Source organism: Oncorhynchus mykiss, chromosome 24 (genome assembly GCF_013265735.2).
Source record: "Oncorhynchus mykiss isolate Arlee chromosome 24, USDA_OmykA_1.1, whole genome shotgun sequence".
Lineage (NCBI taxonomy): Eukaryota > Metazoa > Chordata > Actinopteri > Salmoniformes > Salmonidae > Oncorhynchus > Oncorhynchus mykiss.
Genome location: NC_048588.1, coordinates 6,974,276 through 6,992,334, shown reverse-complemented (window position 1 = coordinate 6,992,334; position 18,059 = coordinate 6,974,276). Strand labels below are relative to the sequence as shown.

The 18,059-nt window shown below is 41.7% G+C and overlaps 2 protein-coding genes across 6 annotated transcripts; one reads left to right on the top strand and one right to left on the bottom strand.

Annotated features, from left to right (window-relative positions):
* Nucleotides 1-1,306: 1,306 nt before the first annotated feature.
* Nucleotides 1,307-5,623, bottom strand: LOC110503612 (calpain small subunit 1). 3 transcript variants are annotated; one of them, XM_021582035.2, is made up of 11 exons: nt 5,464-5,623; nt 5,142-5,214; nt 4,956-4,992; nt 4,591-4,683; nt 3,071-3,128; nt 2,727-2,791; nt 2,558-2,626; nt 2,254-2,332; nt 1,961-2,077; nt 1,795-1,853; nt 1,307-1,657 (listed from the first exon to the last, which is right to left on the bottom strand). In XM_021582035.2, exons 2-11 carry the CDS (start codon nt 5,186-5,188, stop codon nt 1,631-1,633), a joined length of 651 nt encoding a protein of 216 aa, XP_021437710.1. In that variant the 5' UTR covers nt 5,189-5,214; nt 5,464-5,623; the 3' UTR covers nt 1,307-1,630. The 3 variants fall into 3 exon arrangements, with proteins under 3 accessions (XP_021437710.1, XP_021437711.1, XP_036817951.1); XM_021582036.2 differs by having other exon boundaries at nt 4,956-5,012; nt 5,464-5,613; XM_036962056.1 differs by lacking the exon at nt 4,956-4,992 and having other exon boundaries at nt 5,464-5,614.
* Nucleotides 5,624-6,011: 388 nt separating this feature from the next.
* On the top strand, nt 6,012-17,577 carry zgc:162698 (Lung_7-TM_R domain-containing protein). Of its 3 annotated transcripts, none has more exons than XM_021582031.2 (21): nt 6,012-6,225; nt 6,806-6,878; nt 7,193-7,284; nt 7,563-7,682; nt 8,229-8,285; nt 8,405-8,461; nt 8,635-8,721; nt 11,347-11,485; nt 11,585-11,646; nt 11,825-12,008; nt 12,367-12,466; nt 12,625-12,718; nt 13,453-13,521; nt 14,262-14,370; nt 14,508-14,566; nt 14,994-15,097; nt 15,509-15,582; nt 15,874-15,935; nt 16,060-16,112; nt 16,362-16,392; nt 16,723-17,577. In XM_021582031.2, the coding sequence occupies exons 1-21, from the start codon at nt 6,091-6,093 to the stop codon at nt 16,762-16,764; spliced, it is 1,803 nt and encodes a 600-aa protein (XP_021437706.1). In that variant the 5' UTR covers nt 6,012-6,090; the 3' UTR covers nt 16,765-17,577. The 3 variants fall into 3 exon arrangements, with proteins under 3 accessions (XP_021437706.1, XP_021437705.1, XP_021437704.1); XM_021582030.2 differs by lacking the exon at nt 13,453-13,521 and adding an exon at nt 12,969-13,040 and having other exon boundaries at nt 6,013-6,225; nt 11,350-11,485; XM_021582029.2 differs by lacking the exon at nt 13,453-13,521 and adding an exon at nt 12,969-13,040 and having other exon boundaries at nt 6,014-6,225.
* Nucleotides 17,578-18,059: the final 482 nt, after the last annotated feature.

The following is an 18,059-nucleotide window of genomic DNA, read 5'->3' as shown; positions in this document are numbered from 1 at the left end:
AACACCCACAAACAGGGAAATCGATCCCAATTAAATGTGTTATTACGTGCTCCACTAAGGCAGTTATTTATCTTATAACTTGTCCTTGTGGTAAAAAATGATGTGGGTAAAACAAAGCGCGAATTAAAAGTACGTATCTCAGAGCATCGTAGCACCATTAGGTGTTAACTTTATTTACCCAGTTGCGGCCCACTTCTTGGAGGCAGGCCACTCGATTTCGTCTCTGCGTTATATTGGCAACGAACATGTCACCCTCCCTAGGAGAGGGGGTGACCTTGATAATTTATTGTTAAAACAAGAGGCTGCCTGGATCTTTAATTTAAAGACCCTTTCTCCCTTCGGTCTCAACGTAGACTTCGATCTGAAGCCATTCTTGTGATTATTGTGACTTTGCCATTGTAATTGTTTGTAAGCTTGTGTAGTCGAAAATGAATTTATGATCGTATGCTATCCATTTGTTTGTATGCTGTTCTTTGTATGCCATTTTAATATTTGATAATTAACCAATGATATTAGGCCACTCTTGGCCATGATTACAGACACCTGTGTCTTTTGACACTATATAAACGAGTCATCCCGCAGTGTTTGATTATACCCTGATGAAGACAGCTTGGCAGTCGAAACGTTGGTAATTAAATTTTTGCATCCGAGCTCCTAGAGTGTGCGCCTCTCTTTTATTTCCACATACACATGTTTAGCAGATGTTATTGCGAGTGTAGCGAAATGCTTGTGCTTCTAGTTCTGACAGTGCAGCAATATCTAACATGTAATCTAAAAATTCCACAGAAACTACCCAATACACACAAATTTAAGTAAAGGAATGGAATAAGAATATAAATATTTGGATATGCAATGATAGAGCGGCATAGGCAAGATGCAATAAAGTACAGTATATACAAATGAGATCAGTGGTGCAAGATATGTAAACATTAAAGTTACTAGTGATACATTTTATTAAAGTGACCAATGATTTCGAGTCTGTATGTAAGCTGCAGCCTCCGTGTTAGTGGTGGCTGTTTAACAGTCTGGCCTTGAGATAGAAGCTGTTTTTCCAGTCTCATCAGTCCCAGCTTTAATGCACCTGTACGGACCTCTCCTTCTGGATGGTAGCGGAGGGAACAGGCAGTGGCTCGGGTGGTTGTTGTCCTTGAGAACAATCAACTTTATTATTGACCTGGTTTTCAAAAGTCAGTCAAATAACCACAATACAACAAACAGATTAAAGTAATCTTCAAACATATGAGAGGTCAATTCTTTAAATGAGAAAAAGCAGAAAATGTAGAAATGGTAATGAGACAGCTGCAAGTATTGCGTAATATTGGCCCTTTATTGAGCACTAGAATGTATATATTACATAGCAATACAGAATGTTTAACTAACAAATGTGTTGCCTGACAAAAAGGAGAACTGAACTACCTTATTATATTTTTTTCATTTGGACTAATGGAGAGAAAGTAGATTTGTGCTTTCCCGGTGTTGCTGCAAATGCTGCCATCTAGTGATGAATTTAATTAACATTCATGACTGAACGACAAATGAATGTTTGCAAACAATAACAATGGTACTTTGAAATAAAAATCTTAAGGAGAGAGAGATGAAGGCAGTCTTTTTGTAGGATTTCCCTGATGCTTTATGAGTGCATGGTCAACTGAAGCCACTGCAGAGAAAGCAAAACACAAAAAGTGGTGTGGTTATTTAGGTTTCATTTCAGTGTCTATATCCATTCATTAATCAGAAAAATGGTCCCTAAAACACACGGTTTAATTGCCGAGGAAATAGTGAAAACTAATTTACCTCCTGGATGTTGACTTTGATCTTTCCATTATTATCTTTGTCCAGAGTCTTGAAGGCTCCTGAAAATGCACAAAACACTATTACTGAAGGGTCATGAAAAGTAAATAGTCTGAAAACAAGAACATAATCGGACTGAGCAGGGGAGCGTTGAGGATCAGTCACTTACGACACATAGCGTCCAGTCTGACCAGGCACCCAATGAAGTTGTCAAAGTCCATGTTGCCCTGTTCGTCACTGTACCTGCGAACGATCAACTGGAAGAGCTGGTCGTTGAGAGGGAAACCTGAACACGGACATAACAGGAGAGAGAGAGACACCAATGAGACCAAACACATATGTAGGAAAAAAAAGCTAGCTTTCATCAGCATTTGTTGTCACTTATGACACTGTTATAAAGGCCTTATGATGACAACGAAATATGCAATTCCATGTTCCGGTTGTCATGATTTCTAAGCCCACATGCAGATTTGAAGGCAGCGGACAGCTCTCGTGAGGAGATGACCCCTGAGCAGTCTGCGTCATTTGATATGTAGATGCCCTGCAACAGAGGCGGAAGTAAGGTCACACCGAGAGGTCAAAGTTGGCAGCACCTTTTATTAAGAGTGTTTTAACATGACATAAAAACAACATTCTTACAGTAGTGGAGTAAGAGGACTATTGGAAGTTGTATGGGGTGTTATATGAACACCTTGCAAATACATGTAAATCAATTGTAGTTCAAGGTGCCGATTGTCAAAAATAGAACAAGAGAACTGAAACTCACCTGCCATTTCTTGATGTTGTTCCATAAAAACTTGAACTCGTGGAAACCTAGCTTCCCTGTGCTGTCACTCTGTGTGCTCAGGGTTAAGGTAAAAAAAATAAATAATCAACTACTCTGATAGTGTAGTATAGTCCTCCATCTTAATACAAACACAGATGTGGAAGGATACGTCCATGACAGCCACCATGCCCCTGCATGACTCGATGCTAAAGCCGTCAGTCTTCAGGTCAGAACCTGAAATTAACACAGACAGACCACTGCTTCAATACAACAAAGTAAACCATTCCATGGAACCAGTCTTGTACAAGAGGAATCTAGATATGAGTAAAATGTGTGTGTGTGTGTGTGTGTGTGGGTGTGTGTGTGTGTGTGTGTACAGAGAGCACATAGATACAAAAAGGCATGCATATACATGCTGTCGAACAAAAGGTACATGCACACAGAGGTCTAAATACTATAAAGAATGCAATGACAAGTATACTGTCATTGTGTTTGTGTAAGAATAGGACTCACGTTTGCCAATGATCCTGTTGAGGATGTTCATCAGTTCAGTGGGGCTCACCTCCATGTCCTATAATACACAGAGAGATCCACAGGTAAATATGCCTCCATGTATTTGCGTCACAACTCAGCTCACAAAAGGACACTGAAACAAAATGTTTTTATGTAACCTTGATTGAACTAGGCAAGTCAGTTAAGAACAAATTCTTATTTACACTGACGGCCTAGGAACAGTGGGTTAACTGCCTTGTTCAGGGGCAGAAAGACAGATTTTTATCATTAAGTAATAAATGATAAGTCATTTCCACAGGTGTTTTATGGGTACAATCATGGACCAAATACATAGTTCTCTGTATTTGTGTGTTTACGTGACATATCAGAACAACCAAAGTGATGGTAACAACTTCAAAACTTTGGCAGATACATTTGCAGCAGGTACAGCATGTCTTTAGGTTTCATTCCATATGCAGCTTGTGTTCCCTCCCCTTATGATTAAGGCCTCAATGAGGTCGGCTAGTCATCAATTTAAAAAGTCAAACCAGCTGACCGTACCAGTAGAACATGTATCCACCACTATCTATGATTCTCACAATCTACACCCCACCCACACAAAACTAACCAGACAGGCGAGCCGCCATGTCAGACAATGGTAGGAGGCACATAGAGGAGGTACCAGTCCCACTTCCTGTTCGTGGAATAAACCAGGGTTGGGTTGTCATCAAAACTCCACCACTGCCTGATCCAACAGCAATGAATCATTGTGAGTATAGCTGTAGAGAAGGGGATTGTCTGTGGAGCCCTGGGCTTAAATCACCATAACCAATGGGGTGGAATCAATGATTTAAGCCAACTGGAGCTCTTTACTGTACTCTTCCAAAAGGCTTCTATTGGTTGGCAGCAGTGCAATGACAGAGAGCACATTTGAAGCCTCAAATTCACCATGTCTGAATAGATGGATGAATCACATTCTGAAGACCGGCTCCAGATGAAGCAGGGTGAACGGGTGTAGGGAAGGGTTTGGAATGCAAACAAGAGTTAACTGGGATACAGGGTTTCACTGATTGTGCCAGTGTACCATCAGCCAATAAATGAAATGACCATCCATGCCATGGATATTTGGCTGCGCCTACTTCAAAAGACAATACACCACACACACAATACGGTAACTTAATTTCCACTGGTTGTTGTTCTGCACTCCATTACACTAAACCACTAACGGTGGGTTAATGGACATTATTTTAACAACTGTGTGTTGTCCTTGTGGATATCCACATAATGAAAACAGCCTCTTTAAAACATTCAACAAGTTGCCCAATTATACAAATGACACACGTATAGCACTGTATTTGATGGCCAAAAGCCTAAGATTAATATCTCTCAATGACTCATAGTTAGAATCAAGCATGAGAGGCATTGTTGACTTGACTTATCTGGGCTCGTCTCTGAACAGGATAGGAAAGGTCAGTAGGTTCAGAGGTGAATAGATATGAGAGTAGTAGGAGGGAGTATGTTGAAAAACAATAAGTACTTACATCCCCAGCGAGTTGCTGGAACACCTTGCGAAACTGTCTCTCCTCGTCGTTCTCATTCTGCTCCACGTAGGCCAGAGGTCTGCGTGGTGGGGGCTAGGACACAAACACAGAACGGGTTCTGTTAGCACGAACACACATCCCTCTTCACTGCAGTCTGGCATGCAAGCACGCACACACACACACACACACACACACACACACACACACACACACACACACACACACACACACACACACACACACACACACACCAAGAGCTGTGGCTAATTTGTTCAAAAGAGTAGTTTTACTTCTAAAATGTTCATAAGACTATGATGTTCTGAACTTGTGATGAAAGAAAATAGGCGCTAAAAGGTTTTACTCACAGGATCTGATGGCACAAATTGACTGGGGTCGATGTTGCTGTTGGAGAATACAAGGACCTATTTCTATTTAATGAAAACTGTGTGCAAAGTCATGAATGAAGTCAGTATGCTGACTGTATGTATGTGTGTGTGTGTGTGTGTCTCAAAAGGAGTTTTGTTAGTGCAAACAGAACCTGTATTGCCTACCTTACAACATCCAGGATGCCACCAATGAGTTTTTTAGCCAGAAACATCTTGATGAGGGACAGCAGGGGGAAATCTACAAAAGTCAAGAGAGAAAAAAAATCATCAAACATCTGATCGATTAAACAAAAAAAGCGACAACAGAGAAAGCAAGCTATAATACGGTATGCTATTGGTTTTGGTGCTCCCTCTGAAAACTTTTCTCACTGGCCTGTATTGGCAAGCAGCACAAACAGACAAAACACAGACAAAACAAACCAACATGAAACAGTCAGATAAACGTATGAAGGAAATTAGATTGCCTTAATTTGAGAAGAATACTTACAGGGATCAAACGCTTCGCTGAAGTCGGCAGAGACTGACGTGATGGCACTCCTATTGGGTACAAAAAAAACCTGTTTTGCAAGGAGTTATTTTCAATGCATCAGAACTCCACACCCCTGCCCAGTAGAGAAGTGCGCACCATAGGGAGAGACAGGTCGGGAATGGCTCTGGGTCCTATAACCCGTAGCCCGATGTCAAGAATGACTGTCATTTCCCTATTGATGACATTACGGATGAGACTTATTCTGAACATTTTAAGGACACTTTTATTATGTTTGATTCACATAGATGTAACACAATGATGAAATGAGGGTACATCGGCCTAATGTTCAGTACATTAACTGATGCTGTTTTACACACATCTTTCATGTAGGATTTCATGCCATATTAAATTTTAGCTAGAATGGAATTTTTCCATTCGATACATAGACCGATTTTAATAACCTACAAATTGCATACAATGTAGATGTCTGAAACGAGGGGAAACGTTTGGGGAAAAAATAAGCTACACTGTGTTCTCCCGTTTGGTGTCCACGGAAGACCGCCTACATGGTTATGTCAGACCAAGGACCGATGCAGGAAGGAGGAAGCAGGGGCGAAGTTGTCGTGTGGCTGCTTCCTGGTACAAATGGCGAGCGCCATGAAAACAGGGTTATTGACATGGGACTTGACAAAAGTGCTATTCTTATTCATTTGTATTCACTTTACACGCCCGTTAAATGCAGTGTCAGAGCCGGGTAAATGGACCTTGACCGCCAACAGTGTAAGTTGTCTTGTGCGTATAGTATCATGCTATCAAAGCATTATCGGTAGCCTAGATACCTTATGATATCTTGTTAAGAACATTGTTTAGTTCAGCCAGATGAAACTATTTCAACAGTTGATATACTGTCGCAATCTTCGGAAGGCATTGAGACGACGCTTGCCTCAGTTTTACGGTTTATGCACGGTTCTGGCGATTACAACAATATAACATTGTAACCGCTTCCACTGTATTATAAACAATGTAACACTGTATCGTTCTCACTTGATTAGGCCGGCCAAATTATCCGTATTATTTTAACTTATCGGTGTTAGTCAATATGATGTTGTTTAGAACTAGTCAATACAAGTATTAATAAGTGATCTGATCCATTGATTCATAGACTACCTGCCCCTGGGCAAATATGACATATTGGCTCACCATCACGCCTACCTATATATCTTAATAAACTATTCAGCTATTTTGTTCAGATCATTTAAAACCCAACAGCTGTTTTAATCAGAATATTGACTATCTAAATGTTGTCAAAATCTATTGCAGTACTCAGATGTTTGACATTTTGTCACCGCTTGTGTTACAGGAAACTACAAAGAAGCAGAGCTTTTTCCTCTTCACCAAGACTATGTTTAACAATACTAGCATTCAGCTGAAATGTAAGTAGGCTATAACCTCTTATGTTCTGCAAGTTAGGATAAAACTCCGATATTTACTGAACCTTTTAGAATATCATATTGCAGGAACATGATTGCCCTTCCTCTGACTAGTATTGTAGGATGGTATTCTGTCAATACAGGATATTTGTATGATAGCATTACTGTATACAATATGCTACTTTATTGTGTATACAGTAAGAGCGTGGGAAAACCTGTTGGAGGAGGAAGTAGTAGTGGGAGGAAGTAGTGCCCTCAGACAGGAACAGATCTGGAGAGAGCTCCAAGTTGTTTTCATAACATGTCTACTGTTCCAGGGTTGACGGAACACTGTGACCCTCCGGTTAAACTCAACATCTCCTGGTACCTAAGGAGCTCCCGCTGCTTCGACGAGGTGTTCAGTCTCGACGTGAGTTCCTCTCTCTCGTTTGGAAACTAACTGCACTCTGAATGGGCTCGTTCACGCTGGACTAAATGTACCTGTTGTATTCCATAAACTCTCCAACTTTTCCTTTTTTCAGCTAGTTTGATGTTCTCAATTTAACAACCGGCAATAGTGTCTTGATGGGGTGGGGGTGGCGCGGTGTCATTAGCTTTTTTATGATTTGTTTTATGACTGCATAGACAGTGTGGTTTGTGCAAATACTTATTAACTTATTAAGTTTATCATACCTGTTTGATTTGCAGCCTCTGAAGGCAGGGAGCTACTTCAGGACGACAGATGTGAAACAGGAAGGAGGAAGTGGGTTCTATGTGTTCCACCAGTACCCTGTCATTGAGTGCAAACAGACCATGACCCACATTGAGGTACAGTATGTGGCAATGGAGGGTCTCATAAGAAAACATGGTGGCACTTTATTTTATTGTACCTTACAGAAATATCCCGGCATTTACATGGTAACATTTTATTTACACAGTCAAGCCAGACTCTACAGCAATGCCACATATTGCAATATTCAGAGCTACATGTCTGGTTTTGTGAGATTAATAACACATTCATGACCTATGCATTACTTCTTTGTTTCTAAATAACAGCACTTTGCTAGTAACTAACTTCCTATTAAATGGCAGGTAGAACCAATCAGTTCAGGGAAATAAAGTGCTGGAAAAAGCATACTGCAAATACCACAACCTCATTATGTGTTCCACCTCACTCTTTCACATTGTCTTCCTGAGTTTGTTTGTTCACTAAAGTGTGACCTGAATATAGCAGCTTGTAACTGATCATTAGGAAGTGTAATTCTGAGTAAGTATGTTCGTATACAATGCAGCTCATGGCGAGGCTATATTATGGAGGTGTTCATGGCGTATCATTGTCTAATGGTTGCTACTCTGCTTTGTTTTCTGTAACAGCTCTCTCTCAACAAATTTGAGGAGCCGACTAGGCTTACTGAGCCAGTTCATGAACAGGTCAGTGGGCTAAAGCAAGACAGGTTTTGCATACAAATAGAGCATGCAGGTGCATATAGTAACACAGTAATTCACCAAGGTGTTATTTGAATGACTGTCTCTGTATCCCCCTGTTTTAGCCTGTCACTGACAAGGACCAAGCGATAAGGAAAAGGAGCAATGAGGATCCAAAGGAGGTAAATTCACAATTCAAACACAATCTGATATCATAGTCAAATATATACAAAATGTTTGAAAATGTACTGTAGATGCATTTGAATAAGGCAAGTGGGTGCTGTGATTTCTCAGCCTAGCAAAAGGCCTCTATGTCGGGGAAATCAGGTGAACCACTATATTTGATTTATTTTAGGCACTTGCTGAGAAAAATGCCCCAGTCAAAGCAGAGACAACTGTGGCCACAGGGAAAGCCCCAGCCCCCGCTGCAAAGAAAGAAGTGGTGAGTGTTTCCATGCCAGAATGAAGATATGTATGGCTTACATACCTGTTGGCTAAACAAACAGCGTGCCTGGATATTGATATACTAACACACTTTCTTTCATTGTCTTTCTTCATTTCTTGTACCACTAGGAAAACATTTGTTCAGCTAGCTATTTCCTAATGTTCTTTGACTGATCTGCCTGTTTCTCCAAGACATGGAGATCCTATAATGTAACTCTATGCTCCTAAACTCCCCAGCACCACTTTCAGGGATGCAAACTAGTCACCTTTCGGCGAAATTCGCAGTTTTAAATCCAAAATACAGTGGGGCAAAAAAGTATTTAGTCAGCCACCAATTGTGCAAGTTCTCCCACTTAAAAACATGAGAGAGGCCTGTAATTTTCATCATAGGTACACTTCAACTATGACAGACAAAATGAGAAAAAAAATCCAGAAAATCACATTGTAGGATTGTTAATGCATTTATTTGCTAATTATCATCCTTTAAAAACAAGAAATGGACAGTGACGGGGTACGGGGATACCTAGTCATTTTTTTTTTTGTTGTCATTATTGCATAAGCCGCTGTTTACTTCTAAGATCACTTTAGCACCGCCCCAAAAACCCGATTCAAATTCGACACAAACCTTCAAATAGGTATGTAATGACACATTATATAAACTCTTTATAGTATTTTATTTACATTTTAGAGGTGATAAGTTGAACAGATCGAGTGGAAAAAAAGCTATTTTCCCACACAACATCTCTCCTCACTATCACGCATTAGTTTCGCTTCCCCACCCGCCATTTTTTAAAAGAGCCGACGGGCTCATTGCCTGCTTGAATTAAGCAGAAACGGGCAGCGTTTATGTCATGTAATTGATTCTGTTGGAAAGGGGACAAATTTGGCTTTACAATGGTATTGACATTACAGTTGATCTGGAAGTATTACGTTTTTGGGGCGCTAAAATAAGGGCAATTGTACGGACCAAGGCGATGTACGAGTTTACGTTATCTGTTGCTTTTATACATGTCTTACTACTCAAAAGTCGTCTTAATTCTCACTCAAAAAACTCCCATGGTTTATTTTTCAAATGGGCATGTTTGGTTTTTAAATGTCTGCGCAAGAGTGAAAGTTGTACGATTGTACTTTTGCACATATAACACACTGCGGCTGATGAAAGGCACTACTCACAATATAAGTGAACCCCAAAACAATGTAGTTCTCATATTTGCACCTCTTCGATGGTCCAACATCCCTGTCTGTTGTTCAGTGCTTTCCCGGGTAAGGGGGCAGTAGCTCTTCAGCTGCATCCGGTTTACAACTGTCAGTGTCCATGCTAACTGGTCTAACAATGTAGAATTACTGATGCTAGCATTGGATGTGCTCGTGGAAGCAGAGCAACTTGTGTCGTCGACAGGTGCAGGTGTAGTACTGCTGGTAGTAGCAGTACTCCTGGTAGTAGCAGTACCAGTAGAGCTGGTACGTGTCTCTTACTTTTTTAACCATTTATCAATTTTCGAGCAAACGGAATGAGCAGCAGCAACATATGGACCATTAGTGGAATTCCCGCAAGAGAGTAACGTTATTAGCATTGTTAAGTATCTCGCTAGCTGGATCGAATTTTCCGTTAGCCAGCCACATTAGCCAACTTATCTGATCAAAATTGAGTTTATGGTGTGAAAATGTGCTTGCTAATAAAGTCAGACAACTAACGTTAGCTAGCTAACATTACAACATCAGATGAGCTAACATTAGTAACCTAACCAATTCGCTGTAGTATTAACTGGTATACGACTCCTTGCCGCTCCTCAAGTTTTAACGCGTTAGTTGCTTACTGGACCCTGGCACTCTGTGTGAAATGTTGACTAGTTAACTAGATAACGAACTAACCACTATCTATTAACTAATGTTTTCCCTCTACAGAATATGGATAATTTTCAGAATGAGAGAATTAGGTGACAATGAGGCGTCGCTTGGTAGACAAGTGGATTCAGGGATCAAGTGTAGCTGGAGCTGGGCCTGGCTTAAGCTGGATGCCACTGTTGATGTGGAAGGAACACCACACACTTTCCCTCTTTCTCACTTTTACTGGCACATTGTAGAACAGATGTCCACAGGCAGAAAGTGTACAATGTAATAATATACAGTGTAGCCCAAATATATTGTTTTTGTTGTGTTGAACATGACAGTAATGTGTGTGTGTGTGTGAGGGGGGATTATACTTTTTTTGTACTCAGTAAATGTTACTTTTGCACACATGTAGCCTTGTGCACGATGTCTATAGTGGCCACTATGATAGAGCAAAAATAGAATGCCTGTTTGTTTCATTCTATTTCTACTTTAAGATATTTTTTTCCCCAAGTGCAATATTTATGTGTGTGGTCACAAGCGTTCTATTATAAAGGCTGTCATGGCTAACTGTAATATTAGTGTATTGTTTGCAGTAAAGTTTAGGCAGCAGATAACATTGGATTGCTTTCTTTACATTTTTTAGCTGTGAGTTGGGTTCACATTAACCACTTTTTTTTATTTTACACACAGAGACTGATCATGTTAAAACCAGCATTTCCCCCCCGAGCAGGGATTATTTTTTTGCATGTTTCAGTGCAACAAAAAAAAAGTCACGTTTTTGGGCCCTCAGCAGTTTGCATCCCAGCACTTTGATGCAGTGGCCCAGACCTGGGATGATGGCCCTTACATGTTCATCGTCCACATCCAAGAGATCAAGAAGAGCAGCGCTGCCACTGACTCTGTCCCAACACAGAACTGCAACATCCAACGTAAGGATCTCCACCACTCACATGAATCCTGAGTCCAATACATTAAAACTACATTAGCTAATAGGCTAATATCCCTGTTATGTTCTTCACCCCCTGCAGTGCAAGTCAGTATGAAAGGACCCCATGACTACATCTCAGCTTCGGAATGGCCTCTAATGATCGTAAGTCAATTCTGCCATGATAAGTTGTCTACATGGAAAACACTCTACATTACAGCTTCATTACATGTAGTATGATACATACACATAGCATCTAAGCTGTGTGCCTGTAGGACATAGCTTATCAGACAATACAGACTCTCTAGTTCCTTGCCAGCTCAACTAACTGTCCCTTTTGCAGTTCTACATGGTGATGTGTGTCATCTATGTGTTGCTGGGCCTTCTGTGGTTGGGCCTGTCAGCCTGCTACTGGAGAGAGCTGCTCAGGATTCAGTTCTGGATCGGCGGGGTCATCTTCCTGGGCATGCTGGAGAAGGCCGTGTACTACGCCGAGTTCCAGAGCATCCGCTACGACGGCCTCTCAGGTCAGGAGGCGGAGACACACACCCGTACAGAAAAACCCACATGATTTCACATGTGGAAAAAAGTGTTTTTGGAACACTTCACACGTGATCATGTGAAATTAATGTGTTTTTTCTGTACGGGCAGGGGGGGGGGGGGGGAACATATTTGTCTGTACTGGGCATTTTAAGGGAGTTTACGTGTGGTTTAAGTGCACATTTTTCATGGACACACCTAAGCACACATCTATGCTTTTCTAGCTAAATCCTCCTGGTGGGCATGGTTGGAATTGAGTAAGACGCAGTAGATCCTAGTGCGGTGCTAAAAGTGCTGTTGTACTCTGTTAATAAGCATTATTTGTGTTCTGTGTCTTCCCAACAGTCCAGGGGGCAGTAGTGTTTGCGGAGGTCCTATCAGCAGTGAAGAGGACCCTGGCCCGTGTGCTCGTCATCATCGCCAGTCTTGGTTATGGAATTGTCAAGTGAGTCTGTCCCTTCATAACAGGTCAAGAGGACAATGGAGAGTGTTAAACTCTATTGCCAATTCTCTCCCTCTCTCTCTTTCTCTCTCGCTGTCTATGTCTGTCTCTCTCTCTCTGCCTGCCTGCCTGTCTCTCTTTCTCTCTTTCTCTCTCCCTAGGCCAAGGCTTGGTGCATTGTTACACAGGGTGGTTGGGGTGGGACTGCTCTACCTTATATTCTCTGTTGTCGAGGGAATCCTGAGGGTCAATTCGGTAAGTCTGGTCTCTCTCCTTTCTGATCAACATGCTATCTCCAGTATTCCCCCAAAATATATAGTCCACCTGCCCTATCTGTAACTAGACTCTTCAACCACGTTGGTAAGTTTTCGATATGGAGCTAAACCAAACAATGCCATGATGCCCTTTGTTGAATATCTTCATCTTTGGTCAAAGGATGCCAGGAATCTTGTGTGTGTAGTAGTACCGTCATTCCACTGTCAGTGTTTGTCTGTCTTTCTCACAGGGTCAAGGGGGTAGTAGCAGACTACTGTGTGACATTGTTCTGGCGTTCACTGACTCGTGTGTTGTGTGGTGGATATCCTTTTGGAGTGGTTAGCCATTACCGGAGGCCGTCAGTCTTGCCTGTCTGCCAGTCAGCTAGTTAGTCTAGTAGTCACTGTATGTAGTTAGTCTGTCAGTATTAAGAGCTCTTTTTTTCAGACTCTTTTTTTTGTTGTTGTTTCTCTCTCTCTCTGGGCATGCTTGTATTGAGTTGTGTTTCTAAAGCTTACTCTGATATCCTCCTCCATTTTACCAGTGTCTCTCATAATTGATCAAACCAGTTTTATTCCAACCCTCTTCGAGCGGCAGTTTGGTTCTACACCTTTTGGTGTTTATCTATCTGCATGGCTGCCTGAAGAGTATGTGACGGTGATCCCTCCCTCTGCCACTCCCTCCTTTTCTGCTGCCCCGCTGTGTGTTTCCGTTCCTCTCCCTGTCCCTTTTAGGCTGAAGATGATCTGGTGCTGCTGGCTGCTATTCCTTTGGCTGTGCTCGACACTACCCTCTGCTGGTGGATATCCTGTACTGTACCCCTCTGCACAACTCTCTCCATCCCCCTCTGCCTTCCTCTCCCAGCACTCTCACTTCTTGTAATCCCTATCCCTGTGCGCGCCAGTGCCTTGGTGGTAGTTGATGTTAACCCTTCTCCTTCTATTTTCACCTCACCTGCCTTTGTATCAAAGAAGGGAATAACCCAGAAGGGAATATTTCCACAAAATATGCTCCGCCTCACAAAGATTAATTTAGACATCAGAGGGAGCCATAGTCGCATGGATTAATTACATTTTTAATTACAGGGCCACTTATATCAAGGCTATCAATAACTTCATCATTTTATTCTCACCGACGATCATTTTCTCCTGCAGTTTGACAGAACAGTATTTTAGTGGATTCAGTTAGTTAACCAGAAAACCAGTTAGTATAGCGATGACTAAGACCATACCAGGTTTTCCAGCCGTGCTTAACCTGGCTATAGAGGGCAGAGGGGAGCTCAACTCCTGAGTAATGAGATAATGGCTGACTACCCTCAGACACTTACACCCTTACAACCTGATTAGCTTGGGGTTACGTTAGGGTATATCAGCTCAGTTGACAAGGTAGGCAAACTCTTCTGTGTTGGTTATGTTGACAGTCAATGGAAGAAGACTGGTATTATTGGGTAAACTGTTTCTGTTGAGAATTGTATTTCAAAGGTGGGCTGTTTGTTAGTGGGGTGTGTCCTGGGGTTATGTTGGAGTCCTTGACAGCCAATCACATCTTTATCAGCCTGGCTCAGACCATGAAGCTCCTTCGCCTCCGAAGAAACGTGGTCAAGCTCTCCTTGTATCGCCACTTTACCAACACCCTCATATTCGCCGTTATTGGTAAGGAGCTGTCTGCGGATGTGCTACTGCAACCACTTAACAGAGACATTTCATGCATCATGTACTATACACCCTGGTGTGCCCATGATTACAAACATTCACTAATATATTTGGCCTGTCACTGTTTTACTCCGCAGCCTCGGTAATTTTCATTATCTGGACGACAAAGACCTTCAAGTTTTCAAAGTGCCAGTCGGTGAGTCATGTTTGTTTACCACATTACTTAATAAGCCACGGGTGTCTGACATAAGGCCCGCATCCAGCCCATGTGTGGCTTCAGTAAAAATAGTAATCAAACTAAATATACTTTAAAATGTCTAAAACCAAAATCGAAACTGGGTAGAAAGGATAATGGATCTACTTTGTCCAGCTCGCTAACAATCACTGAAATGAAAGCTAGACATGATATTTTTTCTTGCACATTTTGATGGCGAGGAAATGTAACCAATTTTCTGTGCCCCGTTGGTAGACCAAATCCTGCCCCTTTAGCGAGTTGATGGCAAATCCGAGAGGCTAGCGTACATACACACAGTTGACCTCTAGTGAACTGGTATTTGGCATTCGGAAGATCGTCTTTCTCTTCCTATCTCTCTCTTATTCACTCTCTCTGCTTATCTCTCTAGGACTGGAAGGAGCTGTGGATAGAAGATGCCTTCTGGCGGTTCCTCTTCTCCACCATCCTTCTGGTCATCATGTTCCTGTGGAGGCCTTCGGCCAACAACCAGAGGTTAGAGGTCACAGCTAAACAGTTCAACAAATCAACACACGGCCAAAACCCTCTCAACCCTGTCACAAACCAAAGTCGTGTTTGATTTCGAATCTAGGGATTGAGGCACTGGCTAGAATCCTTCAGTGTGTTAGGTTAGGTTCAATTCAGGACATGAAATTGCAATCGAATGGAGAAATCCGATGTCCAAATCATCTCAAATGAATTGAGATGGAGTTGAGCCCAAGTGGACCATGTTGTCGAACGTTGCCAATAGGAATCCCATGAATAGAGCCGACGTGATTCCTTCTTCTGTATGTCAGAGAAGAATGTTTGTTCTGCATAAAAAATATGCTATCTGAACGTTCCAACAACGTTGTGTCCTGTTGAACATGCCCCTGATCTGTGATGTCATGTCCTGTTCCCCTTTAGATATGCCTTCAGCCCCCTAGTGGACGATGAGAGTGACGACGAGGAAAAGGAACAGCTGATGAATGATACATTTGGTAAGGGTAACTGCTGTATTAGGCTGTTTTGGTATTTCACCCACCGGAACACAAGTTGATACTGCGTATGGTTAATTGGAGGAGGAAATACAGTATCATACTCTATGGCTTGATACTTAGCTAGAGCTATTTGGCCTAGTTGTGACACTTCCATAGTGTGTTGATAATCTATGGGATGAATGAATGTACCTTGGTTCTCTCTCCCAGCAGCCATTTTTGGATAGAACGCAATTTGACTCGGCCAACCGTAATCTGTGATTCTGATCCTGTCCTAATTTTGTGTACTTCCAGAGGGGGTGAAGATGAGGGGTCTGAAGTCCGAGGCAAATGGAACAGCCAAGCCCAACAAAGTGGTAAGGGCCTTCTCCGTACCACAGGGTACCACCCATGCTAAGAATATAGGATATAAATGACATTTTACGGCTCAGAGAAAGTTGCCTTGGTGATAGGAAATGCTTCTCCCCCCTCCCTCCCCAGGATGAAGATCTGAAATGGGTCGAAGAGAATATCCCCTCTTCAATGTCAGATGTGTAAGTGCAAGCAAATTGAAGTTGCAGAAATGTTAGTAACATTAACCATTATTGACAGTGATATTATAATCATTTTGACGAGAAATGTATTACATGGTGGTTATTACATGGTAAGAACATTGAAACTCTCAAGCTATGAAATCAGTTTACATTCTATGACGATGTGTGAAACAAGCACAGAAAGCATAGTTGATTTTCTGATGAGAAGACGTTGTAAATGAATCGAACATGTTTTCCTTTCTGTTCCAGTGCACTCCCACCTCTGCTGGACTCTGATGAGGTAAGACAATGTGTTATTCCTGGCGTGAACTGCAGGGGGTGCCAGCTCCATGCTTATTAAAGAGCAGAAGCTGGTCATGTTCACATCAGCCTGTTTATACCTCCACCCTGTTTTCTTTCTGGCTTGAACAATGAGAGGTTGCAGAAAGGGTGGTGTTTTGGTGGAGCTTTTTCTGTCTTGCTTTTTCTTCACCCCCACGTCAAATAAAGCTAGTAGGAGTGTCGATGGAAGGGATATTTTCCGATGATGATTATTTCATATTTTAGAGAAGATAACACTCATGTCCCTTTTTGGAAAGTCATTCCAACTATGCCGTTGTTTCCCCCACAGGAGACCATAACAACCAAATTTGAGATGTCCAAAATGGAATAGACGCAAGGGAGACGATGCGTACTGCAGACAAGAGACAGTGCAGCACGTTGGACAACCTTACGTCTGTGTATGAAGGATATTGTTATCCCTTCCTTATGAGCTTTGTAAGCAGCGGTTGTAAATACGATGGGATAAACTATGACGTAATGAGCAGACTACTTTTCTTTCTCTTTTTTTTGTATGCCTTTTTATTTATATTTTCATGGATATGTTTGTTTTTTTTTTCATTCGAGATGATTTACTACAAATGGTATCTTGCCTTTCACTGTTTACGTAGCTGAAGTGCAGAATGTGATTTAAATGTGATTTCCGCAATGTTCTTTCTCCAATATGCAGCACAATCATACACACTCCCTTACAACACTCCCCACACACACTCATTCTTTTGATCTCTCTGTCTGTCTGTCTCTCTCTCTTTCACTGTTACACACACACACTGCACTACAGTCCCCGGTTCACCCTTTTTCTTTCGTTCTTCTACAAAAAAATGGCCATTAGTGACATCTCACTGTTCTGTTTCCTCATACAGCAGCCTTTTAGAGTGACCGTTATCTAAGCGGGTGTAATTCTCCAGACATAGTCAACACACAGTGGACTTGCCTGAGGGCAGAGCAGCGTCACTGCAGGACTGTTTTATTGTGTCTGTTCCCACGGATAACAACCAACTATTTGGTCAGCACATCCAATAATGATGGTGTTTTTCTTACAGCTGCCACTTTGTATTAGTTGTTATATTGCCAAAAATACCTTTTAAGTCATATTGTGAGCCTTTGTTTGTTAATAAATGAACCACTAACACGCATACGAAAACAACAATATCACCTTTATTTCTCCTGATTGATTGATTTGCCATTTGTCAGAACAGGAATGTAATGACGATGTAATGATCCATGTCATAAACACCTTTTTAGGTGAATGAGGTCTACATTCCTTGGATGGCTGTGGCTTGTGGGTAACATCCCATGTCAATGATGCCACCCTGTATTTGTCTGTCACTGCAGGTTACCATTTTATGCACATTCCGTGTGTTTAGCTAGCCAATAACGTCACATAATATGTAGCTATTATCTTGGATTAATGTCTGTTTTATAATATGCTCTTGTCTCTCATCTCTCTAATAACTTAATCCCAGAGATTTAGTTTTTTACAGACAACAGTATGGTGGTGATTTCATGGATAGTTCTGCATTGAGCGCATTTACAGAACGGTAACAGAGATGTCCCTCAACTGCCAGGGCAGTGACAGACTATAGCAGACATGACTTTCTGAAACAAGTCATTTACTCGTGAGTGAGC